The 23,067-nt window shown below is 41.5% G+C and overlaps 1 protein-coding gene across 8 annotated transcripts in view; it reads left to right on the top strand.

Annotated features, from left to right (window-relative positions):
- The window catches only part of Abl2 (ABL proto-oncogene 2, non-receptor tyrosine kinase), a 99,515-nt gene that overhangs the window by 48,611 nt on the left and 27,837 nt on the right, over positions 1–23,067 (top strand). For 5 of the 8 annotated variants that reach the window (XM_052737277.1, XM_052737283.1, XM_052737278.1 and 2 more), the window contains exons 2-3: positions 17,866–17,928; positions 19,655–19,825. In XM_052737277.1, coding sequence (XP_052593237.1) covers positions 17,866–17,928; positions 19,655–19,825 — 234 coding nt within the window. The remainder of the gene's footprint in view (positions 1–17,865; positions 17,929–19,654; positions 19,826–23,067) is intronic. The other 3 variants (XM_052737279.1, XM_052737281.1, XM_052737285.1) reach the window with 1 other exon arrangement.

A 23,067-nucleotide genomic window follows, 5' to 3' on the forward strand; every position in this document is an offset into this window, starting at 1 on the left:
GTAGAGCCAGGCGGATCTCTGTGAGTTCGAGGCCAGCCTGGTCTACAAAAGCGAGTTCCAGGAAAGGTGCAAAGCTACACAGAGAAACCCTGTCTCGAAAAACCAAACAAAACCAAACAAAACATGTATTCTGGTGCTCCATCATCACTAGCTGACTATCTCTGACCTGGAATGTCTTCATCCTTTACTTTAAACCAGTGGTTCTCAACCTTCCTAATGCTGTGACCCTTTGCTACAGTTTGTCATGTTGCTACTGTTATGAATTGTAATGTAAATATCTGATATGCAAGGAGTCTTAGGTGACCCCCATGAAAGGATTGTTCCTCCTCCAAAGGAGTCTTGACCCGCAGGTTGAGAATCACTGTTTTAGATGGTTGATAGAAACAAGACCTGTTGGTGTATTAAAGTATGTGGGATATACTTGGGCACAGATCTCATCTTTCTAGCTTACTGATTTGTCTCTAGCCTTGTTATAGTGCATTGCAAATGTAGATACTAAATAAGTATTTTAATAATCGATACATTAAAATTACTGATAGTTAAACGTTTTAGAACTTCCCATCTGTGATGGTTAGTATTGTCAACTTTACACCTAGAAGGCAAGCCTCTGGTATACCTCTGAAGGATTGTCTGCATTAAAGTTAACCTCTGAGAATGTCTGTGAGGGATTGTATTGGTTTTGGTAATTGATGTGAGGAGGTCTATCTCTTTTAATTTGTTGAGAATTTCATAAATGAGTACTGTGTTTACACCATTACCACCTCCCTCCAGTTCCTTTCTTATTCCCCCACTCCCTCTCAAATTCATGACCTCCTCTTCTTTAGTTATTATCTCATAGATATACATGTATATGTGCATACAGCCTACTGAGTCCATTTAATATTGCTCTTATGTGCATGTGTTTGGAGCTGACTACTTGAGATTAGGTAACCTATAAGGGGACTCATCCTTGGAGAAAACTGGTTCTCCCTTTCTCAACATCCCTTGATTGCCTATAGCTCTTCACCCAGGGTGGGCTTTATGAGATTTCCCCTATCCAGGTTAGCATGTCAGTTGGTGATTGCCTATAGCTCTTCACCCAGGGTGGGCTTTATGAGATTTCCCCTATCCAGGTTAGCATGTCAGTTGGTGATTGCCTATAGCTCTTCACCCAGGGTGGGCTTTATGAGATTTCCCCTATCCAAGTTAGCATGTCAGTTGGTGATTGCCTATAGCTCTTCACCCAGGGTGGGCTTTATGAGATTTCTCCTATCCAAGTTAGCATGTCAGTTGGTGATTGCCTATAGCTCTTCACCCAGGGTGGGCTTTATGAGATTTCCCCTATCCAAGTTAGCATGTCAGTTGGTGTTGTCAGGGAGACCCTTTTTAACTGTGGGCAGGAGACTCCTGAGTGGAGAAAGTGGGCTGAGCCCTAGCAAAGTGCTTTCGTGTATTGTTCTCTGTCCCATGATATGGGTGTGATGGGAGGGACCAGCTCCCTGGGACTGTGATTTCCCTTTATGATGGATTATAATGTGTAACTGGGCCAGAAGAAGCCCTCTCTCCTGGAAGCTGCTCTTGTCGGGGTATGTTATCACAGCAACAGGGGAAGAAGCTAAGACACTGACTCAATTGAGTCGGGTTTTGTATCTACACAGACATATGTGCATCTTATGCACAGAAGCTGTGGGGTGTGTGTGTGTGTGTGTGAGAGAGAGAGAGAGAGAGAGAGCGAGAGAGTGCACGCAAGCACAGTTGTCGCGTGCTTCTGTAGTGTCAGTGAAACAGCTGGCTGCTTAGGTTACACAGGATTGTATTATAGATCTTTAGGAATGATCTTGGTTTATTGTGAGTCCCTCCCTAGGAATGTCAACTCCAAGCTTGCATTGAAGTCACTGTACCAGGTGCTAGCTGCATTGACTTCGGGAATTCCGAGGGGCAAAGAGGATTGGCACATTCCTCTCATCCCTTAGATAGTTTGTTTTCTTTTGCCTTGACTGCACAAGCAATGATGTGCTTGTGCTAAGATGAATCGATCATAGAATGCTGAAGTCCACATATTTTTTGTGTTCCAAAAGGACTCTACTAAACCTTCACTACAATTATGAACAGAAGTTATTTATATCGAAAACAAGTTAAATTTAAACCCCAGAGTGGGCTGTACATTTTTGTCTAGATACTGTAAAATTTGTGTTCTGTGATGTGATGGTTACGGACGGTATTTTCAATTTTGATGGAACTGGCATGAAAATGATTCAACAACTTCATTGCTTTGCCTGTCTTCTATTTTCTTCATTTAAGAGTTTGGGTGGAGAATTTTTTTATATAAGTCTATGAATTTATTTATTTGCTTATTTATTTTTTTGAGACAAATCTCACTATATAACCTTTGCTGGCTTTAAACTCCCAGTTCTCCTGCATCAAGTACTGCATTTACAGGCTTGCGCTACCACGCCTGGCAGGTTCTGTGAGTTTTAACATGTGCATATTCATGGAGTCCCACAGCTGATAGAACCATCTGACCCCAGAAGACGTCATTGTTAAAACTGGGGCATTGGAGTCTCCTTTGGACCTAACAGTCAACAAGTAATAATCCTTTCTAGCTACATTTCCTACCTTTAACCTCTGGCAACTATTGATTTATTCTTCCACGATAGTCTTGCTTTTGAAAGGATGTCACATAATGGAAGCATATACCATACACCTTTCATGAACAGCTTCTTTGGGAAACTTAGCATAGCGCTTTCTCGTCAGGCAACTTGAATGTGTCAGTGGTGTGTTCCTTTAAGTGTTCAATCAATGGCTTTGCGTAAGACGGTATCAAACTTTGCTTATATTCTTTGATCCATTGAAGGACATTTAGATTTTTCCAGTTTGGAGTGATTTTTTTTGTTGTTGGTTTTTGTTTGTTTTTTTTTCTTTTCTTGTTTTTTTTTTTTTTTTTTTTTTTTTTGGTTTTTCGAGACAGGGTTTCTCTGTGTAGCTTTGCGCCTTTCCTGGAACTCGCTTTGGAGACCAGGCTGGCCTCGAACTCACAAAGATCCGCCTGGCTCTGCCTCCCGAGTGCTGGGATTAAAGGCGTGCGCCACCACCGCCCGGCTCTTTTCTTGTTTTTTGAGACAGGGTTTCTCTGTGTAGCCCTGGCTGTCTGGAACTTCCTCTGTAGACCAGGCTGACCTCAAACTTAGAGATCCAACCTGCCTCTGCCTCCTGAGTGCTGGGATTAAAGTTATGCGCCACCACCACCCAGTGATATTTTTAAAAAAGTTTTGTATTTTACTCATGTGTGTATTTATGTCTATATGTATGCAAGCAGTATGTATGCAGGTGCCTGGGGAGGCCAGAAAAGAACATCAGATTCTTTGTAGTTGGAGTTACAGGCAGTTGCTCTTAATTAATTCCCGTGCCATCTCTCCAGCCCCAGTTTGGAGCAATTTTGAAAAAAGCTTAAAAAATTTGCATATGGGTTTTTGTATGGATTACAGTTTTTCATTTCTCTAGTGTAAGTACTTAGGAGTGGGAGTACTGGTTCATATTTCAGATGTTTTACATTATGGGGAACTGTCCAACTGCTTTCCAAGTTAGCTGTACTGCTCCTCATTCTCCTGAGTACCATGAACATGAAAGTTTAAGTTGCATCCTCATCCACCGTAGTTCTATTTGATATGAATTCCTTGATCCAATTTTACAGAACATGCTTTGGGGAAATACTGATGGATGTAGTGTACCACCCCACGTAGTATGGCATGCAAGAGATATTGTGAAACATGAAGATGCATGACATTTAGTTTTCAAATCTTGAAACAAGTATTTAAAAATATATTAGGGGTTATGAGCTATGTAGCTTAGCAATTTTTAAGGTTCTCTTTTATGACTTATTTTTTAAAGATTTATTTTTAGTTATGTGTTTATGTGTGTTGGGGCATGTGTGTACATCTGAGTGCAGATGCCTGTCGAGGTATCAGATCCTCTGGGGCTGGAGATACAAGTGCTTTGGGAGCTGGGACAGAACTCTGTCCTTTGCAAGAGAAGGTCTTGCTCTTAACCTCTGAGCCAGGTCTCCAGCCCCATGTTTATGGCATTAGCCCTATGACTTAAGGACGTTCTAGGCAGTGGTTTGAAAGTCTGGAACCACTCTGGAGATTCTGATAGTTTGGGGCTGCTAGGATTAACCAGAACATCTTTTTTTTTTTTTTTTTTTTTTTTTTTTTTTTTTTTTTTTTACCATCTGTTGATGTTGAAAACTTTTATAAACTATATTAGAATACTAGTTCAACTTTCAAATTACAGGTTGTAAAATCTACTTAAATGGGAAAGCTATCAGTAGTTGAAGAGAAGGATGAAAGGGAATGTAAGAATGCATCTCCGTAGTAAAAAGCTGTTTGTGAATCTTACTTTGCACTGGGTTCAAATTGTGAACAACTGGGTGTGAGTGTTACTCAATTAATTACACCTTTGTCAAAGCTCTGACTCTTGGAGGATTACAGCCAAGATTCAGTCAGTGGTCCTCAGCTGGGAGCAATATGCCCTCCAGATTATGTTTGAGACTGTCTGGAGACAATTTTGATGTCATATCTGAGAAAGGGGAGCCTTTATTGGGTAGAAGGCAGGGTTGCTAAACACTGTCATGCAAAGGACAGTTGTCTCCAGCAAGGACTCATCCTGCTTCATCCACCTCTAAATGCTGCGAGTCGTTGGAAACTTTGGTGTTAAATTATAGTATTAAAAATTCTGTCATGAGATATAAGATATATAATTTGTTACATTAAGAACATAATTTCCAAAGACAAAGAACATATTTTCCCCAGGTGTGGAGGCAGAGGCCTCAGAGGATCTCTGGGTTCGAGGCCAGCCTGGTCTACATAGTGAGTTCCAGGACAGTCAGAGCTACATAGTAAGACTGTCTCCAAAAAAAAAAAAAAGAGAGAGAACATATTTTCTTTCACAGCTGGGGTTAAAGCTCAGAGGTGCAAGCATGTGCCACCCACTTGGTCTTTTAAATGTGAGTTCTGAAGCTCGATGCAGGTTCTTGTGGTTCTGCCGACTGGGTCCTCTTTCCAGCCCTGCCATGTGCATTTTCATCCAAATTAAGTCGATCGAGTCTCTCGCATTCATGTATTCTGTTAGTTAAGCATGTAAGCATGTGCAGAAGGTTAAGCGTGTAATTAATTGTTAAGATAAAGCTTGGCATCTTTCCTTCTACTCAGTCTTTCTGTTTGCAATCAATAAGGTAAATATTTATATAGTCCTTGTTTTAAAGTCTTTACAAATAATCTTTTAAAATTCTTGTGCCACTTCTATGAGTAACCATTATAGTATTGTCCATTTGTGGGTGTGTGTATATGCGCCTCTATGCAGGTGTGTGTATACCTGTATGCTCCTGTGTGTGTGGTGGGGCAGAGGTTGACTACAGGTGCCTTAATCACTTTCCCCTTACTTTGTGAGATGTAATCTCTGGTTAAACCTCGAGTTTACTGATTTGGCTGGGCTGTTTGGCCAGCCAACCCCAGGTGTCCTCCTGTGTCTGCTTCCCTGGTGCAGGGATTACAGGCAGTGTGCCGCCATACCTTCCTTTTCTGTAGGTGTTGGGGACCCCACGTTAGGTTTTTGTGTGTGTGCAGCAAGCACTCGCCACTGTGCCATCTCTCTAGCCCTTGTGTTGTCCATTGATGGACAGAGAAATGGAGGAACAGTGATGCCAGCTTGATAAAGGTTACAGAGATGCTCTAAGTGGGAACACTTGGACTCAGAGCTGGGGACTGTAGCCACCAAGTACCACCACTTGTCTATGCTCAGTGGCTGCCTTATAGGGAGGGCTGTTTACAGTTCAACTTCTTGTGCTTCATACTCTGCATGTGACAGGTACTCAGCAAAACAGAGCTGCTAGCATATATATTCTTGGTAAACATAACCAGCAATAATTCTGCAAGGCATGACTTTCAAGCACCACTTATAAAACAGGATTACAATAATAGCTAAATCAGGGAATGCTTGTTTTAAATTTTTCCTACATAATAAGAACTTTTATATTGAGGTAATCGTGTTTTCCTTAATTTGTATTAATGTATATTACATTGATTTTTATGAACTTTGCATTCCTGCTGTTGGATTTGGCTTGTTATAAATTTATTAAAGGTTTTCAAATCATAAGGAATATTGATTTGTACTTTTCTTTTTCTATGATGTCTTTGTTTTGCTTTACTCTTGCTTAAAATCCATTCTCTACCATTCCCTCACTCATGGGAAAGACATTATTATAGTTGCCCATTTCTAGCCTTAGATCAGAGGTCCATTTTGCTGTGTAAGTGTGCAAAGCCAAATATCAGTCTGTTATGAGGGCTCTTAAAACGTTCTGGAATGCAGAGCTTTGGTCCCTTCCAGAGGAAGAGATTTTATGAAACATATATACTTCTTTCTGGTGCCTCATACTCTCAAATACCTTATCAACAATTGGATCTGAGGATACAGAACACATAGATACAAAGGATCAAATGTGTAGCTCTCCATCAGTTCTTCAAATATTTCAATTTGTCCTTTAAAAAAAAATTGTGTGTATAGTGAGTGTGTTCTCTTCTGTGTGTGCAGGGTACATGTGTAGAAATGTTAGAGGACCACCTCAGTTTTCCTGGTAGTTGGGATTACAGGCCTTCACCACCATGCTCAGCTTGAAATATTAGTAGCTTACCCACATTCCCACGTGTCTTGGTCTGGTTCTGAACTTGCCATTTTAGTATATAATTCATAATGCTAAGAAGAAATTGCACTGAATGAACATAAATTGTATGTGTATATGTATGAGGCCAGAGGTCAACTTTTTGTATTGTTCCTCAGGAGGTGTATACCTTGTTTTAGGTTAGGCCAATGGCCAGCAAGTCCCAGGGATCCTCCAGTCCCCGCCCCCTAGGGCTGAGATTACAAGTGTTGCTGGTATGGTGAGACCATCTAGGGTTGCAGGACCACTTCTTTTTACCTAATGATTTAAAGGATAAAAAGACAGGAAAAGCAAGGTCTGAGCACTCAGCAGAGATTTTTTGAACACAGTCCCTGCTCTCCCCTCCCCCGCCAAGCACACACACATCTCACACACATTATACACATACACATATACATATACAACCACCCCCCCTGCCCACCCCCCACTACACACAAAGAGATAGACTTCTCAGGTGGGAAGGAGAATTTTTATATGGGTGGGGTGAGTTCCAATTCTCTCTCAGAATTGGCTGGTTTGGGCTAGTTGGGAGTTACTGGATAAATGTAGACAAAAAAAGGGGAAGCTGGTTGATTCCCACCACAGGGGAGAGAGAGACTGGTCCATCAAGTTTTTGTTTTGGGAAGGGAAAATAATCAAAAGTTTGAATGAAAATTACATGAATCTACTTAGAACAGTGGTTCTCAACCTATGGTTCGTAACCCCCACAGGGATCAGATATCTGATATCCTACATATCAGAGATTTACATTATGATTCATAACAGTAGTAAAATTACAGTTATGAAGTAGCAATGAAATAATTTTATGGTTGGTGTCACCACAACATGAGGAACTGTATTAAAGTGTTGCAGCATTAGATAGGTTGAGAACCACTGACTAGACAGAGTCTCTTACCCATCTTTCTGCTTACCAGGGACTAGTTCCTCAAAGTAAAGTTTGATGTTGAAATGTGACAGATCCTTACCACAACTTTGTTCATATTTATGACTCATAAAGTAATTACCGTTTGTTTTCCTGTGTTGTAAATAACTGTATACTCAGAGCCTAACTATCTGAATGTCAGGTCTGAAAGCAGGGCAGAAGTCAGTGAATTTTTTGTCTGTTTGTTTTTATAAGTAGTTGCAGTTTTTCAACCACCAACATAGTCTAATCTTAGGATGTAAACTCCAAACAAGAAATCTTGTGTAGCCATGAACAGTCAGTGACTCTGTGTTCCTCTGCTGCAGCTCAAGGCTCCCATTAATCTGCCTTCTGTTTCTATGGATTGCCTGTTCTAAATGTTTCATCTAAACCAGTGTTTCTCAGCCTTCCTAATGCTGCAGTCCTTTAGCACAGTTTCTTATGGTGTGCTGACCCCAACACATAAAATTATTTTCGTTGCTACTTTATTACTGTAATTTTGCTACTGTTATGAATCTTAATGTAAATATCTGTGTTTTCTGATAGTTTTAGGCAACCCCATGAAAGAGTCGGTTGAGAGGGGTTGTGACCCACAGGTTGAGATCCACTAATCTAAATTGAAGTATATAATAAGCATTAATTTTTTACTTTTTTCATTTGGTGTGATGCTTTCAGAGATCATCTGTTAGCATGTAGCAGTATTTTGTTCTTTATTGTATAATAATTTTATGTATGCTCACTGAGCTACATCTTCAGCTTGCTCCCTTTTAATTTTATATACTTCTAATCTTTAACAAAATTTCATGTATGAGTGTTCTTAGAGTTTCTATTGCTGTGAAGAGACCATGACCAAGGTAACTATTCTAAATGAATTTAATTTGGAGTTTGCTTACTGTTTCAGAGGGTTAGTCCACTATCATCATGGTGGAGAGTGTGGCAGCATGCAGGCAGGCATGATGCTAGAGCAGTAGCTTGGGAGCTTTATATCCTGGTCTATACGCAGAGAGAGGAGGCAGGGGAGACAGACATACTAGGCCTGGTGTGGGCTTTTGAAACTTCAAAGCCCCTCCTCCCCCACACACTTCCTTCAACAAGGCCACACCTCCTAATCCTTTCTCAGACAGTTCCACTTCCTATTTACTAAGCATTGGAATATATGAGCCTATTGGTTGCCATTTTCATTCAGACCTCCACAGTGTGTGAATCTGTGTGAGTTTGTGCATTTGAGTGCAGCGCTCTCAGGGACAAAAGAGGGCATTGGATGCTGTACTTACAGGTGACCAACTTGGGCTCTAAAAACCAAACTTTATTTACCACTGAGCCATCTCTCCAGACTAGTTCTTTATTCTTGGTGTTCCAGAATTTCACATTTCCCATTTTATCTAAATGTCTTCCTTTAACAATTCTCCTGGAGCCAGTCTTTTGGCGTTGGGTTCTTGTTGATGGTGTGTCTGTTTTACCATTATATCTGAAGATATTTTTACTTTTTTAAAATTTTTATGTGCAAGGATGTTTTGCTTCCGTGTGTCTGTGCACCACTTGCATGCGGTGCCTGTGGAGTAGAAGGCTTTGGAATCCCTGGAACTGGAGTTATAGGTGGTTATTAGCCTCCGTGTGGGTCCTCTGAGAGAACAGCCAGCAAGCACTCTTAACCACTGAGCCTCTTTCTATCCAGCCTCCAAAGAGTATTTTCAATGGATATAGGAATTTAGGTTAATGTTTGTTTGTTTTTGTGATGAACTTGGAGCCTTGCACATAACGGACAAGTACTCTATTAACTGAACCATGTCCGTAGATGTTTGTTTGTTTTGTTTTTCACATTTAAGATTATATCATCTTGCTACTTTCTAGGCTTCATAGTTTCAAACTAGAAAAGAATCTTCAGTGATTTGAGTCAGCATTCTCCATTAAGTGTGAGTTTATTATCTAAGTGATTTCATCCATATCTATAGTATGTATGTGTATGTGTGTGTATGCATTCATGTGAGTGCAAGTCAGTGCACATGTGTGTACATGATAACCTGGGGTACTGTTACTTAGGAGCCATATCCACTTTTCCTTTCTTTTTGAGACAGGGTCTCTTATTGCCTGGAACTCGCTCAGTAGCCTAGGCTGATCCAGGGATTCATTTACCTGTCTGCCTCCCTAGTGTTGGGATTATAAATGTGTGCCACCAGTCTAGCTCCTTTGAGTAGGTTCTGGGGATCAAACTCAGATCCTTATGCTTATGTAGCAAGTAATTGATCAACAGAGCCAGCTCTCCACCCAGCTTGACTTATTTTAATTTTACATCTATTTATTTACTTGGGGGTTGTGGTGTAGTTGTGCAAATGTATGTGTACCCTGTTGTGCACATGGAGGTCAGAGGACAACTTGTGAGAGTTGGCACTCTCTTGTTATATAGGATCCTGGGATTGAAGTCAGGTCATCAAACTTGGTAACAACAAGTGCTTTTACCAGCCGAGCTTTCTCACCACTCCCCCACCCCCCTCCAGTGCTGGTTTTAATGCCCTTGAGTGTTGGTGCCTTTACCCCAAGATCGTCTCTGAGCTTCAGATTTATGCATCAAGTGCATCTTTGTACCTTCTAAATTGAATTCCTCGGGAAACTTGCTTCTGAGTATTCATGGCAACTACCCACGCTCTCAAGCTCAAAGTCTTTGTTTCTCCTTCTGCTGTATCGAAGCAGTTCTGAGCCCCATGGCTTCCATCTGTGAACCACATCTTTAGGTACATCTGCTCTTCCTTTGTCTCCACGGCTGTCATTGTTCTCCAAACCAGCATGATCCTCCTCCTGACTCCCAATGGTTTCTCAGTTTTCTCTCTGAGTAATTACCCTCTTCCCAAGCAGTGGTGATTATCTTAAAAATGGAAGTCAGACCATATGACTTCCCTGCTTAGGGCAGTTCACCGGATTTCCTTTTGTAATTGGAATAGAGTCTAAATCCTCAGATACTTACTCTGGCCGCCTCAGGCGGCCTCAGCAGTGGCCACACTTTTCATCCTGGACACACCAGATTCTTCCCTTCCGGCTTCAGTGGTTTTGCCTCTGAGGATCTCCCTGCCCCAGTCAGGCATGCCTGCTAAGATTCCTTTATTCCTGGCTGAGGTTGTCACTTTCTTTTAAACATTACACTTCCTTGCTTCAAGGTGTTCCTAAAATCACTTGTAAACAACGACAATGCAACTCTTTCAATTGTCTTTTGAAAAGTCCTTTTTAATAAAAATGTTATTCATATTGATAATGAATTTGACATTTTAGAATTAATAATTATTGTTAAGATTTCTTGGTTTTAATACAGTAAGTGATAATTGTAACCCAGTAATCAAATGGTTTTTAGAGACGCAAGTTATTTGAATTTTTATTATGATAAAATGTAAATAACATAAAATTTGCCATAAACATTTTCACAGTGCAAATTCTGTAACGTTAAATTTATTCACATTTTTGGGCATCTATATAAAAGAAAAATCAAGATATTTTATATCAATGGAATTATGAAATATTTGTCCTTTTGTGTCTGGCCCTTTTTTTTTCCTTTGGTTTTTTTCGAGACAGGTTTATCTGTGTAGCTTTGGAGACTTTCCTGGATCTCGCTCTGTAGACCAGGCTGGCCTCGAACTCACAGAGATCCCCAGCCTCTGCCTCCCGAGTGCTGGGATTAAAGGCATGCGCCGCCACCACCCGGTGTGTCTGGATTCTTATGATGCTTTCAAAGCATATATCTGTTGTAACATATATCCAATTTTGTTCCTTTTTATGACTGAATAATAGTACTCCACTATATGTACATACCACATTTTGCTTATGCATTTATTTCTTCTACAGTGTAAGAACACACTATAAAATTCCTGATGGCTTAAGAAGATTTACTAATTGAATAGTAAATCATATGATAGACAGATTTTCCATATGAACATATGGATTATGGAGATACTCTCCCAGAAAAAATTTTAAATCCTCAGAAAGAGAAATTCCACCTGGTATTTGAAATTCTGAGTCATTATTTGAAGTAACCTGTAGATGGAACAGTCTTATTAAATAAGAAACACAGAGCCAAATGCAGAGTTAAAAGCCCAAGAGGTCAGAGCAGTAGCTGAGAGCTGAGACTTAAAACTGCCTTCTTACCCTTCCTGCCGCTGCCGTCCTTCCCCTCCGAAAGAGATCTACTTCCTTGTGTGTCTTTCTTTTTATTGACTTCCTGTTCTGCCGTCTTATTGGTTGTAAACCCAACCACATGATCTCGTTACTGCCTGTCTATACAGACCTCCAGGTCTCTATGGTTGGTATTGACATTAAAGGCATGTGTCTCCATGCTGGCTGTGTCCTTGAACACACAGAGATCTGCCTGTCATGTGATCGGGATTAAAGGCGTGCGCCACCACCGCCCAGCTTCTGCTATAGCTTGCTATTAGCTCTGACCCCCAGGCAACTTTATTTGTTAACATACAAATAAAATCATATTTCAGTACAAATAAAATATCACCATTGTAGCCTTCAGTCATTTAATTTTTGCTTTCCCATATTATGGATACAGTAGCTTTGTAAAGGTTAGTTTCATTGAAAACACAGGTTTTAGTTTGTAAAGTGTTGTTGATAACATATATTGAAGTCAGTCTTTCTCTTGCAATGTTAATTACAACTTGTATTTTTATATTTTTTATTTAATGTGAGTACTTAGGTCCTGCTTTTCTGTGATTTTACTCCATTACTTTATTGACCTAAATAACTGGTATATAGTAGGTGCTTAATAATCAATGCAGTGGGCATTCCCAGCTGTACAGTTACAAGCAGTTTTGTATTACTACTATTATTGGTGCTGTGGTTGAGGTTTTTTGAGACAGGATCTGTAGCACAGGCTGGCTTTGAACTCGAAAGCTTCCACCTAGCCAAGCTTTGGTATTAGCTATGTGCTACCACGTTCTCTAAATTATTTTTGTAGTTATCTTAGTTATCCATTTACACTGCTTAGTTATCCATCCCTTACTTTACTAGTTTGTGTCTCATAGATCACTCTGAGTTTTAAGGTCTTAAATTTTATGTAACTTTCCTCTGTACTTAAAATTACCTTTTGCCTTTCCGAGTTCACAGTTTTCAGTGCTGTAGCTGTGCTTTTTACCTGCACTAAGCCACACAGGCCGTTTGTAGGAAAGGCAGTTGGTTAGTTGCTCTCCGCTTCTGCCTGTGCTTATGAGTCACACGGTAACTATTTCTTTGACTTTGGATTTGTGGTTTCTTGAACTAACTAGAGTGATGTACAGATGAGTCTTGTTAGGCGTTTCCTGTCTTTTCAAAGTGTGTTTGGTGTTGTACTGTAAACAGGTTTTCTCCAAGGAAACGCTGAACAGTCTCACCTCTTACCTCTGGGACTGGAACTTGTGTACCTACTGATCTTGGCTGATGTTATCATTGAATTGTTACTGTTGTGTGACTGAAATAGCCTGTGTATCATCCCCACCCCCACCCCTGAGCTTTTGGAGTAGCTCCACCCTTACTCAGGTCTCCGCCCCTGTGGGTTGAACTTGTCCTTTGTTCTTTCTGGCCACTGAGTATAGGAGTAAATGTCCCACGTGTATGGATTGCTGGCCAGAGTGGTATTTTAAGGCTCCTCTATTCAGAACAGTTTAGCTTAGTTGCTGCTCGGCCAAAGGCATGGTCCTGGGGCCTGTTCAGCTGCCTCCAGCCAGTTACTGTAGAGACCAGGACACCTTGCTGCTCTGCCCAGGTGGGGATGCCTCAGAGTTGCGTGTGGCCCACGTGGCAGGTATGTTCAGAGACGAGGGCTGGGATGGGGTGGAGGTAGATAACACAGTAATGAAATGTGGATTAATCTTCTCCTTTTACCTCCATTGTGGTCAGTGAAGGTTTATATGGTCTGCTTTTTCTGGTATTTTATACTACTATACTCTTCTGTTAGCTTGGTTGGTTGGTTTGGTTTTGGGGGGCAGGATCTCACAATGTAACCTTGGCTGGCCTGGAACTTAGAGAGATCTGCCTGCCTCTGCCAGCACTGGGAGGTAAGGCGTGTACCACCATGCTCAGCCTTGTTTTGTTTAACATAGGGTCTCACTGTCTTACTGGCTGACTTGGAACTTACTATGTAGACTAGGCTAGCCTCAAACTCACAGAGGTTAGCCTGCTTCTGCCTCCTGAGAGCTGAGAGTAACGTTTAATAAATAATGGAAGAACATGAATAATCTATAAAATGATGATAGATGTACATGTCTTGATTGAAAAACTTAAGCTGAATTGAAAACTACCAAATAATATATCCAACTAAAGTAGTTTTTTAAAGAGGTATTAAAAATTATTACTAGCTTCTTTAGACAATATATAATCAAAGTAGAACAATGTTAAGTAGTATAAATAATTACTACCTGACAAATTTATAATGAAAATGATAAAAAAAAACCCTGGCTGAATAAATATTGAAACTGTGTTTTATAAGCTAAATATTAAATATCCACATTTCCTCTGAATTTGAATTTGTATTTCAGTTTTATTATTCTGGATTTTAAGTATGTTGCTGGTGTGTGTGTGTGTGTGTGTGTGTGTGTGTGTGTGTGTGTGTGTGTGTTTTCTACAAGTAGAAAAGATAAAGATTACTTCTTTTTGGTTGTCAATATTTCTGCTCCCTAGTCTTTTATGCAAGTAAGTAAAGTTTGGGGCCCTTTACTGCTTTGTTTCCACGGTCTACCTCTATAGCAGTGGGATAACTGAAGGAATTAGTTAACGTGCTGTCGAAGTTAACCAACCTGCATTGTTCAGAAGTTAGACATTCTAGCCCACACACTGACATTGAAGTGGGCGCAGTACTTGTGACTCACGGGGCTTGCCTGTCTTAACTGGTGGCAGATGCGGCGACGGCGGCGTAGACTGGACCTGATGGCCGAGGCTCCAGGTCCTCCACCCACAGTCTTTGGTTCCCTTTGCTTTTGCTTTGTTCTTTAGTTTTCTCTCTTCTTATTTCTTTAAATCTTCGCTCCCCAGCCTTCCAGCTAAGATCATTCCTTAACTCTGTGCTTAGCCCTGGCCTTAGACAGAATTAGGACGTTTTTGTTGGAAGATATTTTCTTTTTGTTTGGTGCTAGTGGGTAGGCCAGTGTTTTCTGGGGATATCCTGTGCAGGCAGATTGGACAGGAACTTGTTCTGCAAGAACAAAAGAGTGAGTGGGAAGAAAGAAAGAAGGAAGGAAGGAAGGAAACTTTGTAAAAGCCGGAGACGGGAGGGCCTGCTCGGAACGGAAAGACTGTCTGTCTCCTTGGCTTGGGTTCTTCGAGGTGTTTTCCCTTAGACACTGCCTTTACCTTGTGCTTGTTACTTCATTTAAGGGCTATGCACCATTGGTTGACTTTTATTAAATTTATTAAAATTTTTAAAAAGCTTTTCATGTGTTGATTATATTTAACCCCCTCCTCCAATTCTTCCCATAGCTTTAAAATGTACAGAAAATTGTTCTGTGATCTCCATTCTTCCTTCCTTCCTTTCTTTTTTTTTTTTTTTTTTTTTGCCAAGTAATACAGTTTTGAAGATAATAACTTGCCTTTACTAGCCCGCTTTTGGGTCCAGAGTTCCTCCCCAGAATAGAGGAAACATGTCTCGGTATTTCCTTATGTATTGACAGTCAGCAGTGCAGAACTTTCGTTCATCATATTTAAAGGGCGTCCAGTGTAAAGTGAGCTCTGCTGTGTTCCGAGGGGTTGCTGCTCCCTCCACTAGTGCCTGCTGTGAGTTGGCAGGCTATGTGACTGTCCTTCAACAAGCCTTTGGTTGTGTGGGTTGCTTCGTTGGCAGATACAGTCTTGCTATGGTTGTACAAACTTATCTGATGTGGGTCTGAAGATCCTTCTGGCTCAGCCTCTGGAATACTGGGGCTGGAGCCGTGTGCCACATGCCTGATTTAAAAAAATATATATCTTAAAAAAAAAAAGCCTCTTATATATGAGCACTTTTGGGTCAGGGAGAAGGGCTATTGTTGTTCATTATTCAAGAAAAACTCCTGTCCTCATAAAACATTGCACCCGGAAGAGTTATCCTAAGTATTCTACGTGGGTAAATTGTGTGATAGGTTTTGTAGAACAAACCGGGGGCGACTAAATCAGGAAAGGAAACAAGGGAGATGGTAGAGTGTTGTTAGGAGTGATGCACTTCAAAATAGGATCATCAGAAAATGTTATCCCCAGAGAGTTACATTGGAGTGAAATGTAACTGAGGTGGAAGTAAAGGCCAGTGCGGGGGTGGGGAGTGGGGGTGGGGGTGGGGGAGGCAGGGGTGTATACCTGCCATGTATAAGCAGTAGTAGGGAGGGTGGTGGTCAGCATTGAAGGAAGACTAGGGGAGAAATGTACTAGGGCTAGAGAAAGGGCTCAGTGGTTAAGAGCACTCCCTAAGCTAGCCAAGGACTGGGGTTCAAATCCCAGCTGTGTATGATGGTGCATACCTTTAATCCCAGGCAATGGGGAAAAAGAGGGAGGTGGACCTCTGTGAGTTCAAGACCAGCCAGGGCTACATAGTGATACCCTGTCTTAAAAAGGAAGATGAATTGGGCAAATTAAACTGTGAGGGACCTGAAAGGCCCTTTAAGGATTTGCTTTTTACTCTAAAATTGGGACCAATGAAGAATTTTAAACATAGAGTAACAATCTGACTTTTTTTTTTTTAAAGCTTTGAAAGGAACATGTATAGACATAGAGAAATCAGTAGCCTAATGAAAGAGTGTTGGTAGAAGTGGAAGGGTGGGTGAGAAATGGATAGATTTTGGATGTTTTAAATTGTTTACATTAATTTAGGTGTGTACACACACATGTACACATTCACATGTGAGTCAGGGGACGGTTTTTGACAGTAGACTCTCCTCTTCCTCCGTGTGGTTTCCGAGCTTGGAACCACGGTTGGCAAGCTTGGCGGCAGGCAGTATTAGCACTCAGCCATCTCCCTGGACTCCTAGGCGTTCTTTGAGAGTAAGAACAAAGATATGAACGATCAGAGTTGGTGGCTAGAGCACCTGAAGAGAGAGTTACCATTGAGTGAGGTGGGGAATTCTGGCAGGAGAAACAGATTGGAAGCGGGTGTGGGTTGGGGAGCAGCTTTACTTGGTAAATTCCAGTGGTGTCATGGGTGATTTCTGGCCTTCGTGTTGGGAAACCCTGCACGATACCAGTTTGTTTGCTCCATTTGGCTTTGTGGATCTTAACGTTGAAGATGCTGGGTTTTCCAAAGGTAAATGTGCTATTTGCTAATTTTGTCTTCCATCGTGTTTACGTTGGTTTTAGCATCTTCTGAACAGTACAGAAAATCAAGTTCTAAATATTACTTAACGGGTAGCTTTGTTTGTTTGGTTTGGTTTTTTGTTTGTTTGTTTTTGCATCGGGGTCGCACTATAGCTCTGAATAGCCTGGAACCTTGAACTCAAGAGATCTGCCTGCTTCTGCCTCCCCAGTGCTGAGATTAAAGGTGTGCCCACCACACACATCTGGTTAGTATATTTAAGATTAAGATACATTTCATTGTTTCCTGTCTCTTACGTTTTTGTGTAAGTTGGGTGTCATGCAACTAACAGCTATTGAGTACAGATTATGGAACCTTTGGGGGGAAATGTGATTGTTATCCATAAGAAGTACATTGTGAGGTTGGGAAAGAAATCTAGAGAGGAGGGGTTGATGCTGTAAATGTGGTTTTTCGGGGAGACTGCAGATTCAGAAGGGATCTGGGTGTTGTAAAGTGAGGAGTCAGCCAGTCAAGAGAAAAGCAGGAAATGGGGGCTGGGGAGATAGCTCTTCCAGTAAAGTACTTGTCTTCAAGAGTGGGGAGCCGAGTTTGATTCCCAGAACCCATGTTTTTAAAAGCTGAGCATGGTGTCTCACTTGTAACCCCAGTACTGGGGAGCCAGCCTGACCAGTCTCCGTGATGAGCCCTAGGCCGTGAGACCCCGACTTGAAAAAGAAGGTGGGTGGCCCCTGAGGAATAACAGAGAGGTTGTCCTCCAGCCTCCACGTGAACAGATGTGTGCCTGCTGTGCACACGCATACAAAGAAATAGTGAGAAAGGCCACTGCAGGTATAGTGAGTGCGTGAAGAAAGGCCCAGATGTGGAAGGCAGTGCGTGCCCTTAAGGCCTACAGTGTCAAGTGTGGTGTGGGGAGAGGTAAAGCAGAGAATCCCGTCCACTTTGCTCATGAAAGAGCTTACAAGCCAGGAATGAGGAGACTCCAGTTTGATGATGAACGCTTTAAAGGCCTGAAGAGTGATATGGTCCACTTTTTGTCTTAAATAGATCACTTTGCCAGCTGTGTGGAGGATGGATTTGAGGGAGACAAGACTGGAGGCAGTAGTCCAGGTGAGATCTGTTGGGGATCCGAAAGAAGGGATTGAAGGAGAGATGGAGAAGAGGGATGACTTGAAACAACACAAAACCACAGATGCAAAGCTTTCCCCCTTCAGAATGGCTGAACCAATTTTGAGTTTAAAACAAAAAACAAAAAACCTAGGAAAAAGACAAAGAGAAAAATGTCACAGGACATAGATAGATCATTTGCAAACAGACACTTAACACAGTCCCTTGGATCAAGAAAATTGCTATTGGAAGAACAGTGGTTTTGAGGTGGGTCCCCCCTACCCCTCTTGTTTGTTTTGTACAACCAAACTAGGGTATGAGAATCAGGTAATTTTCAACAAATGTGATATAGGAATAGATTCAGAAACTATAAGGCCTTGAGAATAAACAGGTCTTACAAGGCCTTAGCTGGTGTACATAATTGAAACTCAAAAGTACATTGGTGGTATTTTCTAGAACCTTGAGTAAATTACTCATAATTTACAAAAATCTACTGCCCAGGAAAAGAGATTTTAGTTTTAAAAAAATTAAAGCAGTGAACAATTGTAAGCTATTATAACATAAAAAAGATGTTTTAGATGTTAATAGTATTTTGTATTAAATTGTGTTTCTCTTTCTTTCTTTTTTTCTTTCTTTCTTTCTTTCTTTCTTTCTTTCTTTCTTTCTTTCTTTCTTTCTTTTTTCTTTCTTTCCTTTCTTTCTTTTTCCTTCCTTCCTTCCTTCCTTCCTTCCTTCCTTCCTTCCTTCCTTCCCTCCCTTCTTCCCTCCTTCCCTCCTTCCTTCTTTCTTTCTTTCCTGTTTTTGAGATAAGGTAAGTCTCATTCTGTAGTCTAGGCTGGCCTCACATGCTTCCTGAGTGGTGGGTTACAGGTGTGAGCTGCCATGCCTGACTCAAATGTGGTTTGTTTAGCAGAGAACTTCCGCATTTATCTTGCTAGAAGCATTGTGTTTGTATTTGTTATTTGTAAATAGAAACTTACTTTCCCTACAGTTTCTTCTATGTGAAGGCATAAAGGAAGCACCTAGCTTAGAAGGGTTTGTTAATTTTACCATTCATATTTCTGGTCATTATCACAATAGCTGGATGTGAGGGACACTCCTGTAATTCTAGCACTTGTGTGTGTGTGTGGCGTGGGTGGGGGGCTGGGTAATAGATGGCAGAAGGATCAGGAGTTCAAGGTCACCCTCCACTGCATAGCAAGTTTGAGACTGAGGCCAATATGGGCCATTTAGGGCCCTAACTCAACCCCACCTCTAAAAAGTTGCAAGTCATTACCACAGCAAAGTATCACACATACTTTATAAAGCTAGCAAGCACTTATTGGCAAGTTTTGTTTCTCATTTCTAGAGAACTACACCTTTGCTCTTCATTCAGGCCTGATTTAGGGGACTGCATGGGAATCGAACTAAATGCTCGTGCTGTGGTCTTTCCTCTGATGCTGTGGCACAGTTTCAGCAAGTTGGTTGCTGCCCTTAAACCCAGGAAATACAGCACCTTTGCTTGCTCTCTTTCTTGTGTGTTGTTTTTTGAGATAGAGTCTGCTGTAGCTCAGGCTGACTTAAACTCACTGTCCAGTGGAGGAGACCTGGAGCTGACAACCCCTGGCTTATTCTTGGTACTTGTGAACACTTCTCAGTGTGAGCCAGCAGCTCACATGCTGTCCCCGCACGGAGCTGAACTCTTAGTGGTCTCACTCACTGGCCTTCTTTCCCTTCTTGTGTCTTTCAGAAGTTTTGCACCGCCCCTACGGCTCTGACGCTGAATCTCAGGCACTGAATGAAGCTATCAGGTGGAGCTCCAAGGAGAACTTGCTGGGAGCCACTGAGAGTGACCCTAATCTTTTTGTCGCACTTTATGACTTTGTGGCAAGTGGTGATAACACGCTCAGTATCACTAAAGGTGAGACTTCTCTCCATTCTGCTTCACAGTTTTCTCTGGCGGTCGGCCGAGAAATGAAGAGCCCGTGCTGCCTTCTGCCACTGCCGCTGACCAGATGATTGTGTCCAGGCGCTTCCGCTTCCTTCTTTCTTTCTCCTGTTTCTGGACGGCCGTCTCACAAACAGTCAGCTCTATTGTCAGGATTGATTAAGAATAGAATATGCTACAACACCTCAAGAAAGAGTCCAGATTGGTAGAACTTGTACTCTAAAACCCGCCGGCTTCCCTCTGTTCACACTGAACTGTGATTGAGACAAGCTGCAGTGCAGATCCCCCACTGGCCCTCAGGTCCTCTGCGTGGACTGTTACAGTCCACAGTGAGATCAGGAACTTAGACCCATCTCACTGAAGTGCACTTCGCTTCTGTTTAGGTTAGCAACATTTTCAGTTTTTGGAGCAAGACTTTCTGTAGAGAGAAAGTCGTCCAGTGCTTACATCGGGTGCATGGTTCTTATTTCTGTAGAGAGAAAGTCGTCCAGTGCTTACATCGGGTGCATGGTTCTTATTTTGTTGTTGTCCAGCTCAGTTGCACTGGCCTAGACAACCAGTTCTTTCTATGGGCTGGTGAAAGAACAGTTAGGAAGTGTCTCTCTCTCCTACTCTAATATCTTTAGAGAGTAAATGAGATTGTTTTCAGAGGCCAGTTCTTATAAAAAGGAAACACTAAGAACAAGACGAGATAAAATCACCAATCATTTTTTGAACACCAATGAAAATAGTGGAACTTTTATGAGAAAGAATAAGTGGGGACATTATCGTTCATCTTTGCACATGAATTGAGTTAGGCTAGTCCGCCTGTACTGTGTTTGTTTGTTTGTTTGTTTTCCTTTTTTGGGCGAGGGGAATAGGGAGCTAGCTGTAAAGCCTCCCACTATGAGGAAAATTTATCTCAAAATAATAGTTAAAATACTTGAAATTCTAACAAGTGATTATTTCTCGACAGATATCTTTGATTTATAAGGTTCAGAATGAAACAGTTAGTGGAAATGATGATGCTAAGTCAGACCAGTAGGCCTCCCCTGACCGTGAGGGAAAGTTCCATATAAGATTTTTATAAATGTTTGTTAACTTTGGAACCCCATGCAAGCTAGGCAAGTGCTCTACTGAAGAGCTACAACCCCAGACTCAGCATATCACTTTTTTTTTTTTTTTTTTTTTTTTTGGTTTTTCAAGACAGGGTTTCTCTGTGTAGCTTTGTGCCTTTCCTGGAACTCGCTTTGGAGACCAGGCTGGCCTCAAACTCACAGAGATCCGCCTGGCTCTGCCTCCCGAGTGCTGGGATTAAAGGCGTGCGCCACCACCGCCCAGCAACATATCACTTTTTAAGTGCTATCAAATTCACTAAAGCAGAATTCCTTAAAAGTGAGTTTCTTAAATTGTTGTACATGGATTTAATCTATGTGTATGGGCCTTTTGCCTGACTTCATGCATGTGTACCACATGTGTGCTTGGTGCCCCATGAAGGTCATGAGAATGGTTGCATCTCATGGAAATGGAGTTACAGGTGGTTGTGAGATAACATGTGGTGTGGGAATCTAGCCCAGGTCCCTGGAAGAGCAGCTAGTGTTTTTAAGTGCTGAGCCATCTCTCCGCCCCCAAACCAAGTTTCTCAGACTGGAGTATAGGCATGTTCAGACAGTGTACATGCACATGCACATAGGAGGTATAGGGAAGTGAAATGCAGGCTCTCCTCTAGTCATCGTGAGATAGGTATGCATGTGAAGGTTAGGGTTATTCTTACATAAAGTTTGAGGCTAAAACAAAGGACTGCAAGCCATGTTCTGTTGTGTGCTAGTCCTTTATATGGTAGTGTTCTCTGTGTACTTGTTTGCAAAGCAGTGATTAAGAACATGATTGCCTAGGTACAATTTTCTCTTGAGTATTTTCCAAGATGGTTCATTCACCAAGGAAACATTGATAAAGTCTTATTTATTTCTCAGTTACTAATTATAACAACCATTAGTATGCTGCTAAAGGACTGGGATTCCCTTTATCTCATGATTGACAATGGTTTTTCTTTAAAAACCATGAAATTTTTATATCGGGTTTTTTTTTTTTTTTTTTTTTTTTGGTTTTTCGAGACAGGGTTTCTCTGTGTAGCTTTGCGCCTTTCCTGGGACTCACTTGGTAGCCCAGGCTGGCCTCGAACTCACAGAGATCCGCCTGGCTCTGCCTCCTGAGTGCTGGGATTAAAGGCGTGCGCCACCACCGCCCGGCTTATATCGGTTTTTTATTAATAAAAAGATGTCAAACTGGGTGGCAGTGGTTGCACACACCTTTAATCCCAGTACTTGGGAGGCAGAGCCAGACAGATCTCTGTGAGTTTGAGGCCAGCGTGGTCTACAGAGCGAGATCCAGGACAGGCACCAAAACTACACAGAGAAACTCTGTCTCGGGGGAAAAAAAAAAGAGAGAGAGAGAGAGAGATGTCATGCTGAAGCCTCATTGTTGAGTTGTTATTATTAATGAGGCAGGGTCTCCTGTAACCCAAGCTTGATCTTTATACAAATCTGGGTAGCCTTGAACACCTAACCCTCCTTTCTTTACATTCCAAGTGTTGGAATTAGAGGTGTTTGACATCATGTCTGCCTTTCTTTAGTTTTAAGGAAAAAGAACTATCCTTTAAAACAAAAGTAACACTTACTATAGTTTTTCTTTTGAAAGTGATGGTTGGCTTGAATTAAATAAAGAAACATTTTGGGGCTCAGTGGTTTATGAGCACTTGCTGCTTCTGCAGAGGATCCTGGTTCAAATCCTGGCACCCAGTGATAACTCATAAAATCTGATACACTCTTCTAACTTCTTCAGGCACCATACACATACATGGTACACATACATACACGCTGGCAAAACGTTTATACACATTAAATAATAAATGTGTTTTGAAAAAAAGTTTGATGTTGACTATGTGGCTTTTGCTTGAAATTCCAGCATTTTGAGATACTAAAGCAAAAACATGTTGGCCAGGTGGGCTACAGAGTGAGACTCTGTCTTTAAATGAAAGTTTTAGAGAAAGCAGTATTGTGTACCTGTAAGCAGGAGGCTTGAGCCCAGGGGACTGATGTTATCTATCCCTGGATGACAGAGTGAGACCTCCCCCATAGCAAAAATAAAAAAATTCTTTCTAAGATTCCTGTCCTGACCTGTCAGTGTGTGCTTCCCTGTGCATTCCCATGGCTCTCCTCCTGTCTGTCCTGACCTGT

This window comes from Peromyscus californicus, unplaced genomic scaffold, assembly GCF_007827085.1.
Source record: "Peromyscus californicus insignis strain IS unplaced genomic scaffold, ASM782708v3 Scaffold_14__1_contigs__length_90479793_seg_2, whole genome shotgun sequence".
Lineage (NCBI taxonomy): Eukaryota > Metazoa > Chordata > Mammalia > Rodentia > Cricetidae > Peromyscus > Peromyscus californicus.